The sequence below is a fragment of the Staurois parvus genome, unplaced genomic scaffold (genome assembly GCF_062004578.1).
Source record: "Staurois parvus isolate SC_StPar_1 unplaced genomic scaffold, SC_StPar_1.0 ptg000629l, whole genome shotgun sequence".
Classification (NCBI taxonomy): Eukaryota; Metazoa; Chordata; class Amphibia; order Anura; family Ranidae; genus Staurois; species Staurois parvus.
Window position 1 is genome coordinate 726,556 of NW_028318425.1, and position 22,407 is coordinate 748,962.

Here is a 22,407-nt window from a genome sequence, read left to right on the forward strand (position 1 = left end):
ATAACACAATTGCTACAGCAGGTGATAATACTTTATTACTGGATGCCAATATATATGGGCCTCACCATCTCTCATCTCTGCTGGAGCCTAGCACGCTGTACCCAACAAGAACAATGTCCTGAGATTTGCAGAATTCCAAAAGCTTTCTCTGGTTCAGGTAGATGTGACATTCCACCTGTAGGGGGCACCAGTAATCAAATAAATTAAAAAGCAAAAAATAGAGTAAAAAAAAAAGTATTCTATTTGTACACAGAAAAATATTTTCTACACATTTCTTTCGGAAACTTTTTAAGCAGGTATAATTAAATGAGAAAAGACACTGTGCCCTAAATTTCAGCTTTACAAGTGTCAAAATTATTTCTTACCTCTGAAATCATAGGCAATGATATTTAAAGAGATCCTGTCACCAGATCTTTAATTTCAACAACAATCTTCCCAGATAGCAGAGCAATACAAAGCAAAGTGCTTACACAATAACCCCCCCCCCCCCCCAGTGTCAGAATGCCTGCCGCAGTCCTGCTATAAGTCGCTGATTGCCGTCATTATTAGTATTAAAAAGTAAAAAAAGTCCAGTATATATACCGCCATTTGTAAATGCTAGAACTTTCACGTAAACTAATTTACTAATTTAGGACGTATTGAGATTTTTGTTTGCAAAAGACATGTAGGAGAATACATTTGGCCTAAATTTATGATGAAATTTGATTTTTTTAATTTATATAACTGGACATGTTTAATAGCAATAGCAAAAAGTAAAAAAAAATTGTTTTTTTCTCAAAATTGTCGGTCTTTTTTATTTATGCAGAGGTGATCAAATGCCACCAAAAGAAAGCTCCATTGGGGAAAAAAAGGACATAAATTTAATTTGGGTGCAGTGTTGCATAACCGCGCAATTGTCAGTTAAAGTAACGCAGTACAGTATAGCAAAAAATGGGCCAGTCAGGAAGGGGGTAAATCCTCTGGAGGGCAAGTGGTAAAGCTTTGTAATATGAGAAAATACCTAAACTTTCTAATCAATCTGTATCCAACCAAGTAGTCTCATGCAGGGCACACTTGTTGGTAGATATAAAGAAGATTAAACAATCATATTATAAAGTATGTGCTGAGCTTTAGATGTGCAAGCAGAAAGGGGCTGTGATAGAAATTGACACTTTCTGGAGCAGTATTTCCCTAGCAATTTCAAAGGAAAGTTGCAAGTGAATAAAAATTGTTTATGGGAGAATTTCAAACACTAATTTTTTCTGTGCTTTTACCTGCAATTTTGACATTGGCGACAGGACAATGGTGTGGCAGAAAGTGCAGAAAATGATGTATTAAAGAATTTGCAAAACAATACAGCCTGGTGGGGTGCAACAGCCAACAAGGAACTCACAGTTAATGCAGCGGCGAGTCAGCAGTAGTAAACCCGAGCTGAACAGAGTGCTTTCCAAGGGAGGTGGAGTGCGGTGTGGCCATCCCAATAGGGCGCTTGAGGAGGTGAAGTTTGGGTCTAAGATATGCAATTACTGGGCACTGTGTAGATGTCTGCAAGGGTGGTCTGGTTAGGTTAGGGAGTGGAATCAAGATGGTACCCAATTTAATAAGCTGGACTAGCACTTTCCTTTTGTGAACTTTAGACAGCATGCGGGTGGTAAGACACGCCCTGGGCAAGGAACAGACCACCTCCTACAGTGGCGCCAGGAGCAGCTTTTGTGTTGGCAGAGTGTAGACTAACCTCACCAGGCCCGGACTGGCCATAGGGCACACCGGCATTTGCCCAGTGGGCTGGGGCTGCAGGAGGTAAGCGTTGACCGCAGCCTGGACAGAGCTAACACAGATTACGGCCGCCGCTCACCTCTCGCTGTGCGCCTATGCCTAAAGCAGGGCCGACAGGAGGAGCGGCAGTGACGGCTCCAGTGAAGAGCAGGAAGCTACCGCTGAGGACAAACAGACACCTCCTCAGCTGGCCGCTGCACACAGCTGCACTGAATGGACAACGGCGGCATCTCTCCTTCACTGGCGGGCACACTGTGACAGATCTGTAGCGGCGGTGGATTGGGCTGTCTCTTAGCTGGACGGGCTGTCTCCTTGCTGGATGGACTGTCTCTTTTCTGGATGGGAATGTCTCTTTGCTGCACTGGGCTGTCTCTTTGCTGGTTGAGCTGTCTCTTTGCTGGACAGGCTGTCTCCTTGTTGGATGGGCTATCTCCTTGCTGGACAGGCTGTCTCTTTGCTGGACGGGCTGTCTCCTTGCTGGATGGGGATGTCTCTTTGCTGGACTGGGCTGTCTCTCTGCGCAGTTGGGCCCAGCAAAGAGACATCCCAATCCAACATAGAGACATCCCAGTTCAAGAAGGGACATCCACATCCAGCAAAGAGACATTCCTGTCCAGCAAAGAGACATCCCGTCTTTTTGCTATATGGGGATGTCCATTTGCTGGATGGGGATGTCTCTTATGTCTCTTTGCTGGATGGGGAATGTCTCTTTGAATATATAGGGGGCACTGTAATTAGATTTCTAGGGACACTGTGATATAAAGGGGACTGTGCTGTAAAGGGGCACTTTATTACAACGTGGACGACAGACTCCGTGAGTATTCCATCACCAACTGCCCCCGTGAATGCCCCAACCCCCCCAGAAATTGGCTGTTCAGTCTAAAATGCTCTGGCCTATTTTTTGTCCCAGCCCGGCCTGACCCCCACCCATTCTGGTTGGTTGCTGTAGGGCCTCACGGACCTTGACCACATCGAGCCACACTGCTCCTAGGCCAAAGCCCTGCGCCCACCAGCCCGAGTGCTCAAACTTGGCAAGCAAGCGGTGTAAGTCCAAGTCTTTTAGCACATTCATAACCAGAACAATGGGTATGGGTGAAATCATTGGGCAGCGAGTCACCACCACCCCCACTTTTTCGATCACTTAGTTCTTTGTCTGAATCCTCACCCAACTTACTCCCTCCATCAGGATGGATAAGTTGTTGACCACTTTGAGGGATAGCCAGGAGGGGTCCAGTTGTTTTATAGTCCCGAATCTATGGGGGGAGAAATCATACACCACAACAGTCACTTCCGAACCCGTATCAATCAGACAGGGGACCTCCTGACTGTTGACCAAGACAGTGACTACAGGACAGGATGTGAACATGGCTTCTGGTCTGGTGGGATCTTGAGTTGCTGGTCCCAGCAATTGTCCCTCAGCCCTGGGAGCTCCTATTATAATGGCAGCCTGCGGTAAATTTTGGCCTCTGGCCTGCCACAATTCCTGGCTAGGTGTCCGAAGCAGCCACAATTCTGGTCCTCATCTAGGTCTCTCCTCAATGAATTCATTGGAGAGGTGTGCCAGCTCCTACTTCTGCCAGTCTTCATTCCCACCGTAAGCTGGGTACTATCACATGGGCTGTCAAGTTTTCTCTGAACAGACTTTCCAGGCATGCCACGATATGTTCCAAGTTAGACTGGGCATCTTCCGGCAGCACCATCACTGATCTGTCTGGTAGGTGCAGCGTGGTGCAGAAAACAATGCATTAAAGAACTTGCAGAACAATACAACAGCACAGCGAGGTGAAGCGCCAAAATGGGAACTCACAGCCAATGCAGCAGAGAGTCAGCGGTAGTAGGCATGAGGTGAAGAGAGCACTCGCCAAGGGGACCAAGGAAACCATAGAGAAACAAGATTTCTCCTGTCTTCCCCTCCAGCTGCAGTACCGCACCACCTGCAGTGGAGAAACTGGCTGCACTTGCCTACAACAGCATCAGTCTGAAGAAGGGACTGCATGCACACCTTGCCTTTCCATGGCGTCCTGCTGTTACCATTCAAGAAGGTTGTGCGCATGTCTGTCAACACAAACACAGGTCTAAATCCATGGTTAGCATTGACAGTAAAGCACAGGACACAGGGCAGCAAAAAGGAGACTGGTCAAGATCTCCAGAACTGATTTAAGGAAAGCTTTACCTTTGGTTTACATACACTTTAAAGTAGGAAAATGTCTCAAGCTGTGCTGATTGGAGAGCTCTAGCTCTTACTCAGCAGACCACTGCTTCCACACAGAGATCAAGGGTCCTTCTCTACATTATGCTGATAGGGGACAGTCTTTTCCACTCACGCTATGGCTACTTTCTAAGGAAAATGGACTGTTTTGACAAATTTGGAATGTATTTAGCTGATTTAAAATGAATCTTCAGTTGGAATTTAAGACAGATAGATATCTATGATACCTGGTTACACACTGGCTTGTACTTGAGTCCTGCTTTGTTAAGAATCAGTTCAAGCTGTCTGCGGTTAAAGTTGGAGACTCCAATAGACCTCACTAGACCTGCATCCACACACTTCTCCATAGCCTAGAAAATATAAAGGCTGGGTAGAAAGGAGTGGTGGCATAGCAAAAAGGAAGGACAGGAACAGGAGAGGAGAGGAGAGGTAAACAAAGAACAGAAGCTAGAAGAGGAAAGGAGACAAGGGGAAAAAACAGGAGAGGAAAGGAGAGCAATGGGATGAGGAGAGGAGAGGAGAGGAGAGGAGAGGAAAGGGTAGGGTAGGGTAGGGTTGGGAAGAGAAAGAGGGAGGGGAAGAGAGGAGAGGAGCGGAGTGGAGAGGAGAGAAAATGAGAGAAGAGAGAAGATAGGAAAGGTGGAAGGGGAATAGAGGCTAAAATGAAAAAAAGGGGGAAGAGGAAGAGAGGAATATAGAGAAAAAGAGAGGGAATAGAAGTGGGGAAGTCAAAAGGGGAGGAGAAGAGAAGAAAGAAAAGATAAGTGGAAAAGAAAGGAAGTATTCTAGGTACAGCTATTGCGTCCATCACAGTATTACATACATATACATTGCCATCTAAAACTCACTGTACCTCCCATGTATCTCGTAAGTCTGTATTGTGGAAAATTAATTGTCCATTTTCATCTACAGGAAAGGGATCATCACCTGGCTACAAGAGATAAAATACATACTGAGCAGAAACACAGACAGATACAGTAGATGAGAAACTAGACAGAGAGAAAACAATCAAAGCACCAATAGCATTATAGACGGGGCATAATACTGTGTATTTGATCATTTTCCTTTTGCTAGAAAAATACAAATAGATATAGTTGTATAAAAAAAGATTTCCTGACAGTTCCATGTCAGCACAGCTGGGGGTAAGGGCCCCAACCCCCCCATGCTTCCAGGACCTAACTCATAAATTTGAGCTCACCTGCAACATCAGCGTTCCTCTATTTTCTTTTCATGTGCAGGACCTAGGAGTACTTCTCAACCTGGCTGATCTAAAGGGCTGGCTGTCCATCCATGTGTGTGGGTTTCAGCTGGATGGGGTCCCGGGTGTACTGGGTAAATGGCCCATAATCCAGGAAGCCCCTCTGCTGGTCCACGGGGAGGCTTTTATCACAGCTAACAGCCTTGACTGGGGTCCACTGAGTCCAGGTGAAGTGGGCAACGGTGTCAACAGAGTCTCCACTATGCACACACACCTGCGCAGTGCCAGAGTTTACAGTCGGATGGCAGAGGTTGGTTGAGCTAAATTTAAAAATGCTTTGCATCCAAATAAATGCTGCACAGCTAGGTATTGTTGTGCCTTGCTCCCTGCAGCTGCTGTGCATACCCCGAACTGCTCCAGAGGTAGTACTCGGCATAGCAGGTGCACAAAGTAATACTTTGTTCACACATGGCATTAACCTGTTGGTGGCTCCTCATGTTTGCTTTACTATTGTGCCATTATGCTACCCCCTCAAAAGACCAGCATTCCCAGAGAAGGTAGAGGAATTGCATGTGAATGACTACTGTAGCCAACATTGCCTGCTGGAGTATAGGATATCCTTTTATATTTGTTTGTGCTCTCCAGTTTCTCAAAAGGAAAAAAGAAGAGAGAAGGTCTTTATGATATCAACAATTCCCTTGGATGGTTTGTGTATATTGCAGAATATTATTGTAATTCTCTTGCAGATTTCTACTGTTTTGTTGCTCTTCTTACCAAAACGTTTTCATTATCTCCTGGTCTCTGACAAGACAAAGTTTGGTTCATTAACCACCTGGTGAAATCTGGCTGTGGTTAGAAGCTGCACTATTAACCTCCATCTAGCTGTTGTTAACCCTTTAGAGTTTGTTACTAAGCAAGGTATTTTCTACTTCATTACATTATTTATTTATTTTTAAGCTGCTTGTTTTAGCTGCTTGTTAAAACCCTGTGAAAGGATTATCTAGTCTGGCAATGAGCAGTCTCAGAGCTTTCCCAAGCAAAACAATCCTGTTTAGACTTTTCAAAAAGAAGACGCAGATGAATATGACTGTATGATGAACATGAATGTAAGTGTTTTGCTCACCCTGTAAAGGGGTTATATGTTCAGTCTCATAGCCTTCCCAGGAAATACAGCCTCTTCAGACTCTCCAGAGGGGAGACGGATGAATATGATGGCATGAATCTTGCTTTGTTCAAGCAACCAGAAATGAGGCTGAAGACACCTAACATGTTATCACATTCATTAAACAAGTGGCCAGAACACTCAAAAGGAGTTGTTTCCACTTACCCTGTGAAAGGGCTATATGTTCTGGCAATTAGAAGTCTTATAGCCATGCCAGGCAAGACAGCCTGTTCAGATTCTATGAACAGGAAGATGCGGACAAGCATGACTGTATGTATCCTGCTGGTTTAAGCAGCCAGGGATAGAGATGACACATAACAGGATGTCACATTCAATAAACACATTATCAATACACTCTAAAGGAGTTATCTGCTTTGGCAATGAGAAGCAGCTTAGCCTTCCCAGGTGAAACAGCCATCTTGAGAGTTTCCAAAGAGGATGATGCGGTTGGACATGACTGCATGAATACTGCTTTGTTCAAGCAACCAAGGATACAAATGTTGATACCTAACAGGTTGTCACATGATAATACACTCTAAAGGAGTGTTTCCACTCACACTGTGAAGGGGTTATGTATTCTATCAGTGAGCAGTCTCATTGGCCTTCCTGGCAAGCAATAGTCTTCAGACTCTTCCAAAAGAAGAGTCAGATGAGCATGACTGTATGAGCCCTGCCGGTTTAGGCAGCTAGGGATAAAGAAGATGACATCTAACAAGTTATCACATTCATTAACCATGTGGTCAATACATTGTAAAGGAGTTTCTTCCACACATCTTGTAAAGGGGTCATCTATTCTGACAATCAGCAGTCACAGAACCTTCTCAAGCAAATCAACCCTTACCAGATTCATCCAAAGAACATGTGTATGAACATGACTTTATGATTCCTGCCTTGTTCAAGTAGGCAGTGATTAGGACAATAGTGACCAAGTTGTCACAATTAAGCATGTGGTTAAGACACTCTAAAGGAATTTCTGAATTCACCTTCTGCAAGGGCCATCTATTCTGGCAATGTCCAGTCTTCCTTTTAGGGCCATTATAACTGGTCTCAAAGCCTTCTCAAGCGAACCAATCCTCTTCATTCCCTTCTGAACAAGAAGATGAGGGTGACCATTGTCCAGGTTTTTGATTCCTTCATTTGTAAGGTTGATGAAATGCCTTTAAATAGAAGCAAAGCTGTGGAAGTATTTCAAGTGCCTCCAGAGGACAGCTTGACAATTCCCTTTTGGTGACTGAATTAAGTGCTCAGTCTACAAGATTGGAGCATGTTGTCACAGCAGGATGTCAATGGGTTTGAATCACCCCTTTGGTCGTTGTGTTGAAACCTACCTAAGGGATTATTGTTTGTGAAGTGGGATCTCCCATTGGTGTTGAACGAGTTTGCATCAGCTGCCTTTATGTCAAAGTAATCCCCTGTGGTACTTCTTGCTGAAAACTGTTTTCCTGGTGGCAATTACATCAGTCAGAAGAGTGTTCATACTAGAGGCCCTGGGGTTTAAAGAACCCTTTCTTACGTTCATCCCGGATAGGGTGGTACTCATGCTGATGCTCAAGATTGTGCCTAAGTGGCCTTCAGAGTCCATATTACACAAAAAGTTGTCCTTCCATGTCTCTCTTGGGGAGTACCCAAGAAGTTAGGCCATCAGATATGGACCAAGCTTTAAAATGTTACATCAAGGCGACATCTGGCATCAGGAAGTCGGCTTCCAACAAGAGTATTGCCTTTTGGTTGGTGAAGCTCATCACCTTGGCCTACAAGTTGAAAGGGTTGGCTGTGCCAGGGGGATCACACCACTGTCTACCTGAAAGGACCCGACCCTGTGAGCGGCCGCAGGCTGAGTGTTCCCACACACTGTCTGTAAGGCAGCTATGTGGCGGCCAATATATATACGTTCATGGCTCATTGCTGTATAGAAGTAGTCTCAATGACAGTTGACTTGACAGAGGCATCCTGGCTTCTAATTTTAGTCCGAATTGAGGCGTGTGTAGCATTTTCCCTCCTCTGTGTGGCTAGTTAGTTCCCAGCTGTGCTGACATGGAGCTGTCAGGAAATTGGAAAATTGAACGACAGATAATTACTGTAACTTTCCTTTCGTGATGAGCTCCATGTCAACACAATTCCCAGCCAGCTTGGTAGGACTAGTTACAGAACGCTGAGTTAGGTCCTGGGAGCATGGGGGGGGGGGGCGAGGGCGAGGGCGAGGCCCTTATCCAGCTGTGCTGACATGGAGCTTGTCAGGAAAGGAAAATTACAGCAAATATCTGTCATTCAATTTTCCTGTATTTTTATTACCATTGAAACTTAAAATCACATTAAACATTTGGAGGTTTGACTTTGATGGTTTTTAGTGATTGTTACATTTATCAAAATGAACCTTTTGAACTATTTGACTCCCAGACCATTTCTGGCATTTCTGTCATACTGTACATGTAAAAATCTGCATTTTTTTGCTAGAAAATTATTTAGAGCCCCCAAACATTATGAATTTTTAAGCGAAGGCCCTAGTGAATAAAATAGTTGGTGTTGCAATTTTTTATGTCGCAGAATATGTGTGCAGTGGTTTTCAAAAGCACTTGTTGGTAAAAATACACTTTAATGAATTTTAGTGAACACAAACATAATATAATGCCCAATTGTTTGCTAAAATATAAGAGCTGGTGTTACGCCGAGTAAATAAATACCACACATGTCATGTTTTAAAATTGTGCACACTTGTGGAACTGCGACAAACTGCAAAAATAAATTATCCATAGACAACGCTATTAAAGCCTTTACAGGTTACCAGTTTAGAGTTACACAAGAGGTATGTTGCTAGAATTATTGCTCTTACTCTGGCTTTTGCAGTGATACCTGTGGTTCGATCACCGATTATATGCATGCAGGACTTACATGCTTGTTCACATTTATACATGAGCATGATGGGAGCATTTTTTAAAATTAAAAAATAAAAATTATTTTATTTACATTTTTTTTTCTTACACTGTACCTGTGTTTTTTTTAATCAACTTTATTGTTATCACAAGGGATGAACAACATCCCAACATCTCCCCGATGGGACAGGAGAGCCCAGTAAAGGTGGCGATGGAAGGGGTCAGCCCCCTTCCACTGCATGTAAAAGTGATGCAGCGACTGTATGCACTTTTACATAGTAAGAAATCACAGGCTGCAAATATTGATACCAGAATCATGGTTGTAGTTGCAGCAACGATCTTGGTATATACGGGTGTTGAGTGATTAATGAAGACAGTGATAATGTAAGAAATTTCCAGCAAGACGAATCGTGATCGGAAATGCGCGATCACGCTCACACACACACGTGCACACTCACGGCGAAGATTGGCACCAGACGGCCTATTTAAGGAGTGTCTCTGCTCATGTTCAGTGCTGGCCTGCCTTCAGCTCCCCCATGTCCTGCTTGTTCCTGTATGATTCCTTTGTTGCTGACCTGGCTTGTTCCTCACCTGACTCTGATTGCTCTCCTTATACTTGTTCCTGACTTCGGCTCTGCTCCTGACCTTGGCTTTTCCTTCTGATTCTGTACCGTGCTGCCCGACTGTTGATGACCCTGGCTATTCCATGACATTGCTCCTGTCTCTTGTCCGCACTACCTGCCTTGCTCTGGTGCATGCCTGGCAATCTGCAAAACCTGCTCTGCCTACTACTACTGTGCCTGAATCAGAGGATCATCAGCCTTCCAAGGTTTTCATCTGCAAGAGCTGCAAACAACAACTACTGGCACTCTTGTTCCCCTGGGTCCTAGACTCCCTCTGTTCCCACTCCAGCAGGGTCAGGACTAGTGACACAAGTGAGGCCGACCTCGTCATTTCAGTCTCCCATCAGGTACGTGACAGATAACCATTGAAAACAACTGATTGGTATAGTCCAATCTCCATTGAAGGTATTGACATCTTCAATAAGGAATTTTATGATATGATCTCTGATGCCCATAGTCACAGTATTGTAGACAAAGATACCTTGTTTTCAATAAGTTCTCACATATCCCTTCATTTTAAGCTCTTCCCAAGATACATAAAAGACTAATAGACCCCCCTGGGTGTCCCATTATATCAGGTGATCAAAGCCTCACTGAAAATGCGAGTAAATGGGTAGCTTAGTTTTTAGGATCCTTTGTATTAAGTGTGCCACCCTATGTCAAAGATACAATTCATTTTTTGCAGAGTATTGAGAACTTGCATATCCCTATTTCTGTTATTTTGGTAACTATTGACGTAGAGGCATTATATTGTTCAATCCCTCACAACAAAGGAATTAAAGTTATCAAACAATTTTTTAGACAGAGCACACAACATTCAGAGCTTTTGTTTGATTTTGTCTTAGATGTTTTGGCATTTATTCTACAACATAATGTTTTTGTTTTAGATGGTTTCCACTTTCTCCAGGTACAGGGCATAGTGATGGGGACATGCTCTGCCCCATCCTACGCCAATCTGTACCTGAAGGAGTGGGAATGTCACTTTCTCCTCTCCAAGGAATTTTCAATGTTTTCGGATGATATATTGACTTGGTTGAGATATATTGTTGATGTGTTTTTGATATGGGATGGTCCAATTGATAAATTACAGAAATGTCTAAAAATCATGAACAAGAATAATTATAATTTGGCTTTTACTATGTCATATGACGCCCAAAAAATTACTTTTCTGGATGTGGAAATTGAGATCGCTCCAGATCGAACGTTATCCAGTAATCTATATAGAAAATCTAAGGCTGGCAATATGATTCTAAGAGCTGACAGCTTTCAGCAGACACCTCTCCTAAATTCAATTTCATATTCTCAATATTTGAGATTAAGGAGAAACTGTTAAAGTGATATCAACTTCAAAATAGCGGCTGATGATTTAAGACAAAGATTACTGGAAAGAGGATACTCTAGGACTTGCTACGCAAGGCATTCAATAGAGTTTTGAAACAATCACATGAAAAATTTACTTTTTGAACCATCTTCAAGAAGTGTCAAGAATCAAAAAAATCCCCATTAGAATTATAACAGCTTACAATAACCAACACTTTTTGGTCAAGGAATATATTAAAAGATATTGGCATTTATTGACCTCAGGTCCCCAAATTGCTAAATAAATTCCTTCTGCGCCACAAACCACATATAGAAGAGACCCTTCTTTGAGCGATAAACTAGTTAAAAGCAATTTTACCTCAAGGGGTTGTAACAACACCGACTTAGAAAATAGTACTTTCCCCTGTGGGTCATGTAATTATAGTAAATGTATCTGTCATGAAAAATGCCCAATACTTCCAAATGGCAAGACTTTCCATCTGAGACAGTTGATTGTCTCACAAGGGGGGTGGTGTACATCATATTTTGCCCATGTGGAGCTTTCTCTGTGGGCAAGACAATGCGTGAATTTTGGCATAGGATATATGAACATACACATGCTGCTGCAAGTTGCAACATATACTCACCAATTGGAAAACATATTGTTAAAGTACATGGATATAGAATGCAAGAACTAAAATTCTGGGCTCTGGAAAGGCTATATCTTAATAACAGGGGAGGCAATTTGAATAAGATTCACTTAAAAAAGAAATGAAGTGGATTAATCATTTGAAAGCCAATGTATTTCCAGGATTAAATGAAAAAATAAGTTGTAAACCATTTTTGGAAGGCTTTATTTCTGGCAGATCAGAACATGATCTATGATTGGAAAACCCTGGATTTCATGCCTTCGTTTGATTTGAATCTTTATTTGTGGTATGTCTATACAATTTTTGTATTTTTTGGATAGCTATTCTTATTTTGGTTCTGAGACTGCCCTAATGCGGAAGATGCTGGGAAATCCTTTTCCTCTGTCTCCCTCTTGGGAGGGTCTCTTTATTATCTCTTTTGAGAACACAATCATTTATATTTTGTTTTGTGTGTATTGTGTTGTTTGTTGTTTATTATTGACCATCCTTGCTGGCCTCCCCTGTGTTATTAGTGCATCCGGCACGTGTGGCCCCCATACACGATGTCTCGTGGAATGGGGGTCTCCTTTAGACCCGTCTCCTTTGCAGGTTGAGTGGCTGTCATCTGTCTCCCTTTCATTTGGAGACCTGTTGCTTGGCAACCTTGGGACACAAACATATCTCGGCGCTGACCAGAAGTGACGTTCCGGCGCGGTGCAAGTGCCGGAACTGACGTCACAACGGCCCGGATATAGGCGGTGGACATCTTGAGTGATGACAGACATCTTTCCCATGTGCTGGGCATTAGCAAATTTATTAATTGGAAACCGATGTGTTGTCTAATGTTGTCTATATTGGATTCTAATGTTATGTAAGATGTTGAGTTTTATTTCACTGGTTGGAAGTGGATGTCCCAGCTGTGGTGCTCTGAAGCTCTAACATTCTGGCACAAAATAGAGATATATATTTTTTGATATATTAGTACTACTTGGCATTACTGTTTTCTCCTATCTGTTTATGAGAGTAGTTACACCAGTTATACAATTGTTTATTTTTTTTAGGGGCCATGTTTGGAGACATACTGTAGGCCCTATACTCTGAAGTTTGACAGAGGAACAACTGCAGGAATTGCTACATACTATATACCCATTGGGAGATCCCATTGCTTGAATTTATTTCAGGTATTGTCTTCCTATTTTGGAGTTATCTAATACTACATACTGTGTATTTGTATATTTAAATTTGTTTACTCAGTATGCCCAAACAAGGGGGAATTTTGATGTTTTTGCCCCTTTTTTGTAGATGCCAAGTTTTGAATGTGTTCCATTATGGCTTGAATGTTTAGACATGCACAGCTCATTACAGCCCTTCATTGGTTTACACTAGTCAATTTGATGTAGGTTTTTTCTTTTCTCCTATATATAGTATAGATGTCAACGTCAGTGCACTATTTAGTGTTTAATTCAAGATCTTTATAATTGCATTCAGTCTATATTTACCCAGTTGGATCACGTGAGGGTCTTCTTGCCTATACGATGCTGGGAATTAACCAGCAAGGATCTTTTAATTTTTGATACACGTACTATATGGTGATTAACATTTTATTATTTTATAGAATGTTTGTGCTGCGCTCTACTGTTTCCCCCTGAAGAAGATTGAAAATATAAATTCTATGAATTGAAATTCATTGGGGTTTCTCTCTTTGGTGATATGTAGCCAATTCATTGCCATTTCTGCACAATGCTATGTATAATGTACTTTTCCTTTTAAAAATTGGATAAATAAAATTGTGTTTTACATGTCTTTTTTGTTGCAATTTTGGTGCTTGTAAACTCCCGGTTTTTCCAAATGTATGGTTATTCTGGTTCTATAAGTTTGGATAAACACCGTTTATATCTAACATAACACCATATTTCATAAAATACATATTAACATTTTGTGCAAAAAGAGCATTGAACATGGTATTTTCAAACTCTACAAATATAAATCATGCATCCTCAAATGTCAGTTAATTTTGTTTTCTTGAAATGAACTTACATTAGATGTTAAATGCATGTAGTGTATCCTATTGCTCAATGGTACCCATGGTACCCCTTAACACATGAAGCTTATGAACTTACCTTCATCTCCAGAGGCATGTGGATAATAAATAGGTCCATGTAATCCAGATGCAGTTTCTTTAGTGACCTCTCTAGAGCAGGCTGGACAAGTTCCGGGGTATGAAATGTACTCCAGAGCTGTTTGGATAGAAATTATAATTGTCTTCAAGATGTAGAGAAAATAACATGATTAATTGGCATTTCAGCCAAAACCTTTTATTCCTTTGCTTTTTACTTTGGGTTAGAGTGGTAAAGGCTAGAACTTTAAATTCTGAAATGGACCCCCTCTTAGGTGAGTTCTCATCAATTAGTGGTCAGGAGAAGGTTTTGAACGCTAATGGAATGTATCTTGAATTCAGGACCTGTATTAACTTACTGCGGCCATCCACCCCTTGCAAAGCCTTGTAGGGAAGTTATAAGGTAGTGACCCAAGACACAGAACCAGCGCTTAATAATGTGAAATTAGGTCATATCACCAACCATGTACGGGGGCACCATGTCATTTGGCATGCTGTGGGGCTCTTCTGATAATTAAATAAGGAGTCCAAAGTGCTGAGACTCATCAAATTATCAGATTCCTCTGACTCCAGACTGCCCCAGCCTGTGACTGGAGTATAAAGGAGAAGCAGCAAAGCAATGAAGTCATCTCTTGGTTACTCTGCTCTCTCCTATCAACATGCACTTTGTCAGCACATGAACTGATTGGCTCCTTGTGCTGCCCTTTCTTCTCTCAGTATGAATTCTGCTGTATAAGGACTGCAAGAGTCTGCTACCAAGTACAATTAAGGTATTTACACTGCTTGTGTTTAAATTTTTATTTTTATTTTAATAGGATGCATTTTTTTATTTTGCATGAAAAAAAACAAAAATGATTGTACAATTCATACATAAAACAGTCCAAAAAATATTACTGATCCATACAGTAACTATTTCCATACAGTAATGCCAGCTAAGCATATGCACTCCACTTCCAGTGACCAGTATGAGAGAGTGAGAGCGATAACACGAAATGTAACACACCTGCTCCCCATTCACACCTGAGACCTTGTAACAGTAATGAGTCACATGACATCGGGGAGGAAAAATGGCTAATTGGGCCCAATTTGGACATTTTCACTTAGGGGTGTACTCACTTTTGTTGCCAGCGTTTTAGACATTAATGACTGTGTGTTGAGTTATTTTGAGGGGACAGCACATTTACAATTGTTATACAAGCTGTACACACACTACTTTACATTGTAGCAAAGTGTCATTTCTTCAGTGTTGTCACATGAAAAGATAGAATAAAATATTTACAAAATGTGAGGGGTGTACTCACTTCTGTGAGATACTGAAAATAATAAACTGTTTATGCATCCTCAAGGTTCAACAAAATACTGTACCCCTGCCCACTTACAAAAAATGTAAACAATAGATTTACTCACTGAGCCTTCTGACAAGTCCTTTCATTTAAAAAAAATTCTCACGATGTAAATATATCATTAATTACATCATTCAGTAATGCAGACACCCAGAACCTCACTGAAAGAAGGAAACCTGCCAACTGCCGACAGAACCCACTGCTGTTGCTTACTTGTCGTGTATGACCTCTCCAAGTCATCGTCACTAAAAGTGAACAAAACGGCAGGGTCTCCCGGGTAAAGTCAGTGACCAAATATGGATATGTAGTGCGGCGCTAATAAATATCATATAAGATCTGTGGACCCATATATGTCTCAGATAATCTAAAAACACAGTATAATATATAACATTAGGCAAAAATAATAACCAGTAAAATAAATGATAATGTCCAAGCGAATAAACGCAGGATCTTGCATAGAAGCTAGTAAGCCCAGGATCAAACGGTAAAATTGCGCACTCACCGGACGCGCTAAACAAAAGCGCATATGCAGTATGACCCCTGGAAATCACTCATCAGGCGGGTACAGTAGATAACCATCTGGGAACAGACGATCTTGGTATAATGGACAGCTTCCAGATCCAGAAATCCCCTTTAGACTAGGTGAATAATGAGTGAGGAACTCCCTCCGGTGGCCAAGATGCGTAGTAAGATGTCCTAAAATTTATTAGCTCCAGATAGGAGCCAAAAAACACCTCAAAGTGTAGTAGGTAAAATCAAAAACATTTATTCCAAAACTATGATAATTAAAAACAGGGCAGAGACACTGAACCAGTGAATGATAAAAAATGAAGTGTAACTGACCAAAAGTAATATGGCCGCCGGTTGGCCTCCCCTCTGATGATGTGCTGGAGCACGAAAGGCCTTAGGAGGAGCCAGCAGAGCGTGACATCTTAGCCGTCCGGAACCACGAGGAGGCCCGGCGGCCATATTACGTTTGGTCAGTTATACTTCATTTTTTATCATTCACTGGTTCAGTGTCTCTGCCCTGTTTTTAATTATCATAGTTTTGGAATAGATGTTTTTGATTTTACCTACTACACTATGAGGTGTTTTTGGCTCCTACAGTTGTGTCCAAAATTATTCAACCCCCACTGAAATTGAGTGTTTTGGCCAGTTTGACATTGCTTTTGATCATTCAGTCATCTTGCTTACATTTACATTAAAGAGGCACTTGTAGGTCAGACAAATATAACATAACAGTTATAATGAAATAACCACAAATGTCTTTTCTGTGCTCACAGCATTATCAGTTTTATTCAACCCCCAAGTGACATTCAATCTTAGTACTTAGTACAGCATCCTTTTACAGTTATAACAGCTTTTAAACGTGAAGCATAGCTTGACACAAGTGTCTTGCAGCGATCTACGGGTATCTTCGCCCATTCTTCATGGGCAAAGGCCTCCAGTTCAGTCACATTCTTAGGCTTGCGCACTGCAACTGCTTTCTTTAAGTCCCACCAGAGGTTCTCAATCGGATTTAAGTCTGGTGACTGCGATGGCCACTCCAAAATGTTCCAGCCTTTCCTCTGCAACCATGCTCTAGTGGACTTGGAGGTATGCTTGGGATCATTGTCCTGTTGAAAGGTCCAACGTCTCCCAAGCCTCAGGTGTGTGACGGACTGCATCACGTTTCCATCCAATATCTCCTGGTACTGAAGAGAATTCATGGTACCTTGCACACGCTGAAGCTTCCCTGTACCTGCAGAAGCAAAACAGCCCCAAAGCATGATTGACCCTCCACCATGCTTCACAGTAGGCAAGGTGTTCTTTTCATCATAGGCCTTGTTCTTCCTCCTCCAAACATAGCGTTGATCCATGGGCCCAAACAGTTCTAATTTTGTTTCATCAGTCCACAGAACACTATCCCACAACTTTTGTGGTTTGTCCACATGGCTTTTGGCATACTGCAGTCGACTCTTCTTATTCTTTGGAGACAGCAAGGGGGTACGCCTGGGAGTTCTGGCACGGAGGCCTTCATTACGCAGTGTGCGTCTTATTGTCTGGGCTGAAACTTCTGTACCCACATCTGACAAATCTTTTCTCAGTTCCTCAGCAGTCACACGGGGACTTCTCTCCACTCTACGCTTCAGGTAGCGCACAGCAGTCGAAGTCAGCATCTTCTTTCTGCCACGACCAGGTAGCGTTTCAACAGTGCCCTTTGCCTTGAATTTGCGAATGATGCTTCCTAAGGTGTCTCTTGGTATGTTTAACATCTTTGCAATCTTCTTATAGCCATTGCCCTTCCTGTGAAGAGAAATCACCTCTTCTCTTGTCTTCCTGGACCATTCTCTTGCCTTCACCATGTTTGTAACCACACCAGTAAATGTCTAGAAGGAGCTGAGTATCACAGTCATTTTAAAGCTGCCTAATTGGTGCTTATTATGCTTGATTGCTGCTCGGTGACATCCACAGGTGTTTTCAATACCTGATGGAAAGCACCTGTATGAACCTCTGTTCTTCAGAGTGGTAGTCTTTAAGGGGTTGAATAATTGTGGCAATGAAGAAACCACATAAGAACCATTTACTACTGTATTACATAAACAATTGATGTCATTTTAGTTGCATTTGGGTAGTTACAACGTCCTTGTAGGATTTGATTCTGAATACAATTCCAAATGTACACTATAGTCCCTAAACCCCTTTACAGCATTGGGGGTTGAATAATTTTGGACACAACTGTATCTGGAGCTAATACATTTTAGGACATCTTACTACGCATCTTGGCCACCGGAGGGAGTTCCTCACTCATTATTCACCTAGTCTAAAGGGGATTTCTGGATCTGGAAGCTGTCCATTATACCAAGATCGTCTGTTCCCGGATGGTTATCTACTGTACCCGCCTGATGAGTGATTTCCAGGGGTCATACTACATATGCGCTTTTGTTTAGCGCGTCCGGTGAGTGCACAATTTTACCGTTTGATCCTGGGCTTACTAGCTTCTATGCAAGATCCTGCGTTTATTCGCTTGGACATTATCATTTATTTTACTGGTTATTATTTTTGCCTAATGTTATATATTATACTGTGTTTTTAGATTATCTGAGACATATATGGGTCCACAGATCTTATATGATATTTATTAGCGCCGCACTTCTTATTATTTGTGTATTTTTGAAGGTTTTGCTGTGATTGCCTTGGGTGCATTGGCTGCTGATGTGAGAGCGCTCACTTTCTTATTTTTCCTTTCCTTTTTAAATATGGATATGTACCGTTACTCATTCCCATGGGGGGATGGGGTTGGAATATCAGGACCCCCTTATTGTTAAAGGGCGATTCCAGACTATGTTGAGCCCCCCTACCTAAGACCTTCACAGCGACTGGGCCAAGGTTATGGGGAAGAGGCCCTTGTCATGATCAACATAGGGACAAGGTTCTTTGCCAGGGTAGTTCAACCTGGCAAGGTGCCCCCCCCATGTTGAGAGCATGTGGCCAGGTATGATTCAGGAGGGGTCGGACACTAGGGGTCCCTAGAAATTCTGGATAACGCTGGTTCCCTACCCCTTTCCTGGCATTCCAGACTGCATGCTCAGATAAGGTTCTGGTATGGACTTTGAGGGGTGTTCTGTTTTTATTTTCATGCATTTTAGACAGGGTACTTACATACATACCAGACTTGAAGAGGGAGACCCCACAACCTATTTTTTTTTGTTTTGTTTGCATGGTGTCACCCTTACAACTCATACCAGACCTTCATCAAGGATAAGAGTGTGGTATGTAAATTTAGGGGGAGCCCCACAATGTTTTTTTTTTTTGCGGGGTCCCTATTGATATCTATACCATCAACAGAAAAAATGGTCTGGTAGAGATGAAGGAAAGCCTCAGACACTCTGTTTACAAACAGAAGTCACGATCTGCCATTTATCAGCAATTTAAACTGCATTTTATTTCTTTGTAAATGTCAATTTTGCTGCAGTAGGTTGTATACATCACACAGATGTGCTACTTCACAAGCAGGGCCAGGGCATCCCCTAGGCACATTATTTAAAGGAATTTAGAATTTTTAAATTATGCCCTTTAATCATTATCAAAATCATTGTTCCCAGCCAAATAAAAATTTTCTAACTTTTTTTATTTGCTCTGGTGCATATTCCCATGACAGTGGCCAGCCACTATGTCCTTTGTTTGACAACCCATTGCCTATTAGTCTAGAAAATGACCGATACTGGTTTTAAAGTTTTGTTTACTTTGACTTCCAGGGGGTTTAGATTAGGCACCCATACTTTATTAATGTTTTTCAAACCAAACCCAGGCATGTTGGACTCATCCCTACTGTTGATTATTCTCAGAGAATACACGGTCACCCCATCACACAATGGCACCAATGTTCCTATTGCATCACAATAACATTCAATCATGGACAGCAGCACTATATATATATATATATATATATATACCGTATATATCTCCTATGTATGTATTCTGCTCACCTTCCCAGTATAGAACAGGTCTTCTCTTCTTATGACTCTATCTGCAATCTTCTCCCGGATTGCCTGACCAACTTCCACTTCATTTCCATAAATATAGGCGCCATCGATATGGCGATACCCAACCTCAATGGCAACCTTGGTTGCTTCCTCTGCCTGGCTCTTCGGGCACTAAACAAATGGACATAACATTGTTCTATCGTGTACACATGATTTGCTATTTATCTCTGAATAAAAAATAAATACCTTTGTACCTTAATTGACCTGTGTTGATCACATCAATTTAACATCCATGTGAGATGCTTCAGAGATCATTCAGTATCCATTGACAGGTGCATTTTACCTGAAGTAGACCTCATTCTGATCTGCATTTGACCCGCTTCAAGTGGGCTTTACAATCTCATACACATTCAGAAAAACCAAGGCTCTTCCAACACTAGCAATAAAAAAGAGCAGAGTTTGTGGGGACCCTATGTCTCTAGTCATACATGTGGAACAAACCAATAGGTTTCAGGTTCAGTATCCTTAAGCTTTTGTTATTTTGGTGCTGGAAAGTTGGAGCTTGGTGCTGAAGCTTCAGGTGCTAGTGAAAAGTATAAACCTCAACTTAATGGCATTTAGCTTGATAAAGTACTGTGTGGCATCTTTTTAAAGAAATAACTGTTTTCACCTTTTTTCATCCCTTGTTTTATGTTACGCCTCTATAAAAAATTTTCTCCTAAATCCGATCAAATACAGCAAAGGAATCATAATTCACTTACTTTTTGTGGAGCATAGGTGCCAAATCCAATCACTGGCATTTTATGTCCATTGTTAAGGATTACGACAGATTCTGAGCAAAGGTCCATGTCTTCTCTTTTTCATCCACTTACTGTTCAGAAGAAAAGCAAGTCTTCGGCAGTGTGGCTCTTTTATATCCCACTATGAAATCCCTCCCTTCTCAAAGAGTTCTAATTTTATAACTTGCCAATTCAGACAATCAGAAGGCAAAAAAAAAAAAACCCAGAAAAAATGTGCTCTGTTCAGTGCCATCTGGGTTATATTTTGATCTTGTAAACCTTGATGTTTTTTAAAAAACAGTACAATACAGCACAGAAAATGAGTGCATCAAATATTAATCACAAATGATATATGGTATAGTCCAGGTAAACTATACTTCTTAACGTATATACACGTTTTTAATTTCTATTGAAAATAAATACTTATACATAATTTTTGATACAACTGTCACATTTACTTATTTGCTGTTCCTTGTTTTGATTTCTGCATTTTTAAACAGCTGTCTCTAAGGATCACTTGTGTAGTAGCATTCTCACCTTATAGCCAAAACTTAGCTATAACAGAAATGGTAAGTTTCACTCATTTTTCTGGGTGAAATGTGCTTGGAAAAAAAAAATTCAATAGTTTGATTAACTTAGTGTTCCCTGTAGTTGTGTTTTTTATTTTGCATGCACAGTATCTCACAGAAGTGAGTACAGCCCTAACATTTTTGTAAATATTTTATTATATCTTTTCCTGTGACAACACTCAAGAAATGAAACTTTGCTACAATGTGAATTAGTGAGTGTACAGCTTGTATAACAGTGTAAAATTGCTGTCCCCTCCAAATAACTCAACACACAGCCATTAATGTGTAAACCGCTGGCAACAAAAATGAGTACACCCCAAAGTGAAAATGTCCAAATTGGGCCCAAATAGCTATTTTCCCTCCCCGGTGTCATGTGACTTGTTAGTGTTTCAAGGTCTCAGGTGTGAATGGGGAGCAGGTGTGTTAAATTTGGTGTTATCGCTCTCACTCTCTCATACTGATCACTGGAAGGTCAACATGGCACCTCATGGCAGAGAACTGTCTGAGGATCTGAAAAAAAGAGTTGTTGCTCTACATAAAGATGGCCTAAGCTATAAGAAGATTGCCAAGACCCTGAAACTGAGCTGCAGCACGATGGCCACGACTGTACAGCGGTTTAACGCGACAGTTTCCACTCAAAACAGGCCTCACCATGGTTGACCAAAGAGGTTGAGTACACGTGCTCAGCGTCATATCCAGAGGTTGTCTTTGGGAAATAGACATATGAGTGATGCCAGCATTGCTGCAGAGGTTGAAGGGGTGGGTGGTCAGCCTGTCAGTGCTCAGACCATACGCCGTACACTGCATCAAATTGGTCTGCATGGCTGTCAGCCCAGAAGGAAGCCTCTTCTAAAGATGATGCACAAGAAAGCCCACAAACAGTTTGCTGAAGACAAGCAGACTAAGGACATGGATTACTGGAACCATGTCCTGTGGTCTGATGAGACCAAGATAAACACACCTCCAAAACGACCACTGCCTTGCTAAAGAAGCTGAGGGTATAGGTGATGGACTGGCCAAGCATGTCTCCAGACCTAAACCCTATTGAGCATCTGTGGGGCATCCTCAAAGGGAAGGTGGAAAAGCGCAAGGTCGCTAACATCCACCAGCTCCATGATGTCGTCATGGAGGAGTGAAAGAGGACACCAGTGGAAACCTGTGAAGCTCTGGTGGACTCCATGCCCAAGAGGGTTAAGGCAGTGCTGGAAAATAATGGTGGCCACACAAAATATTGACACTTTGGGCCCAATTTGGACATTTTCACTTAGGGGTGTACTCACTTTTGTTGCCAGCGGTTTAGACATTAATGGCTGTGTGTTGAGTTATTTTGAGGGGACAGCAAATTTACACTGTTATACAAGCTGTACACTCACTACTTTACATTGTAGC

At 41.8% G+C, this 22,407-nt stretch overlaps 1 protein-coding gene across 2 annotated transcripts in view; it reads right to left on the reverse strand.

Annotated features, from left to right (window-relative positions):
• LOC149449341 (aldo-keto reductase family 1 member C15-like) overlaps window positions 1-20,543 on the reverse strand; it is a 33,965-nt gene extending 13,422 nt beyond the window's left edge. Inside the window, exons 1-6 of one of the 2 annotated variants that reach the window (XM_089693375.1) lie at window positions 20,432-20,543; window positions 19,674-19,841; window positions 13,866-13,982; window positions 4,818-4,895; window positions 4,192-4,314; window positions 66-175 (exon numbers count right to left, since the gene is read on the reverse strand). In XM_089693375.1, the coding sequence (XP_089549501.1) occupies window positions 66-175; window positions 4,192-4,314; window positions 4,818-4,895; window positions 13,866-13,982; window positions 19,674-19,841; window positions 20,432-20,518 (683 nt within the window). In that variant the 5' untranslated portion in view covers window positions 20,519-20,543. The remainder of the gene's footprint in view (window positions 1-65; window positions 176-4,191; window positions 4,315-4,817; window positions 4,896-13,865; window positions 13,983-19,673; window positions 19,842-20,431) is intronic. The other variant, XM_089693376.1, reaches the window with a different exon arrangement.
• Between the last annotated feature and the right edge of the window lie 1,864 nt (window positions 20,544-22,407).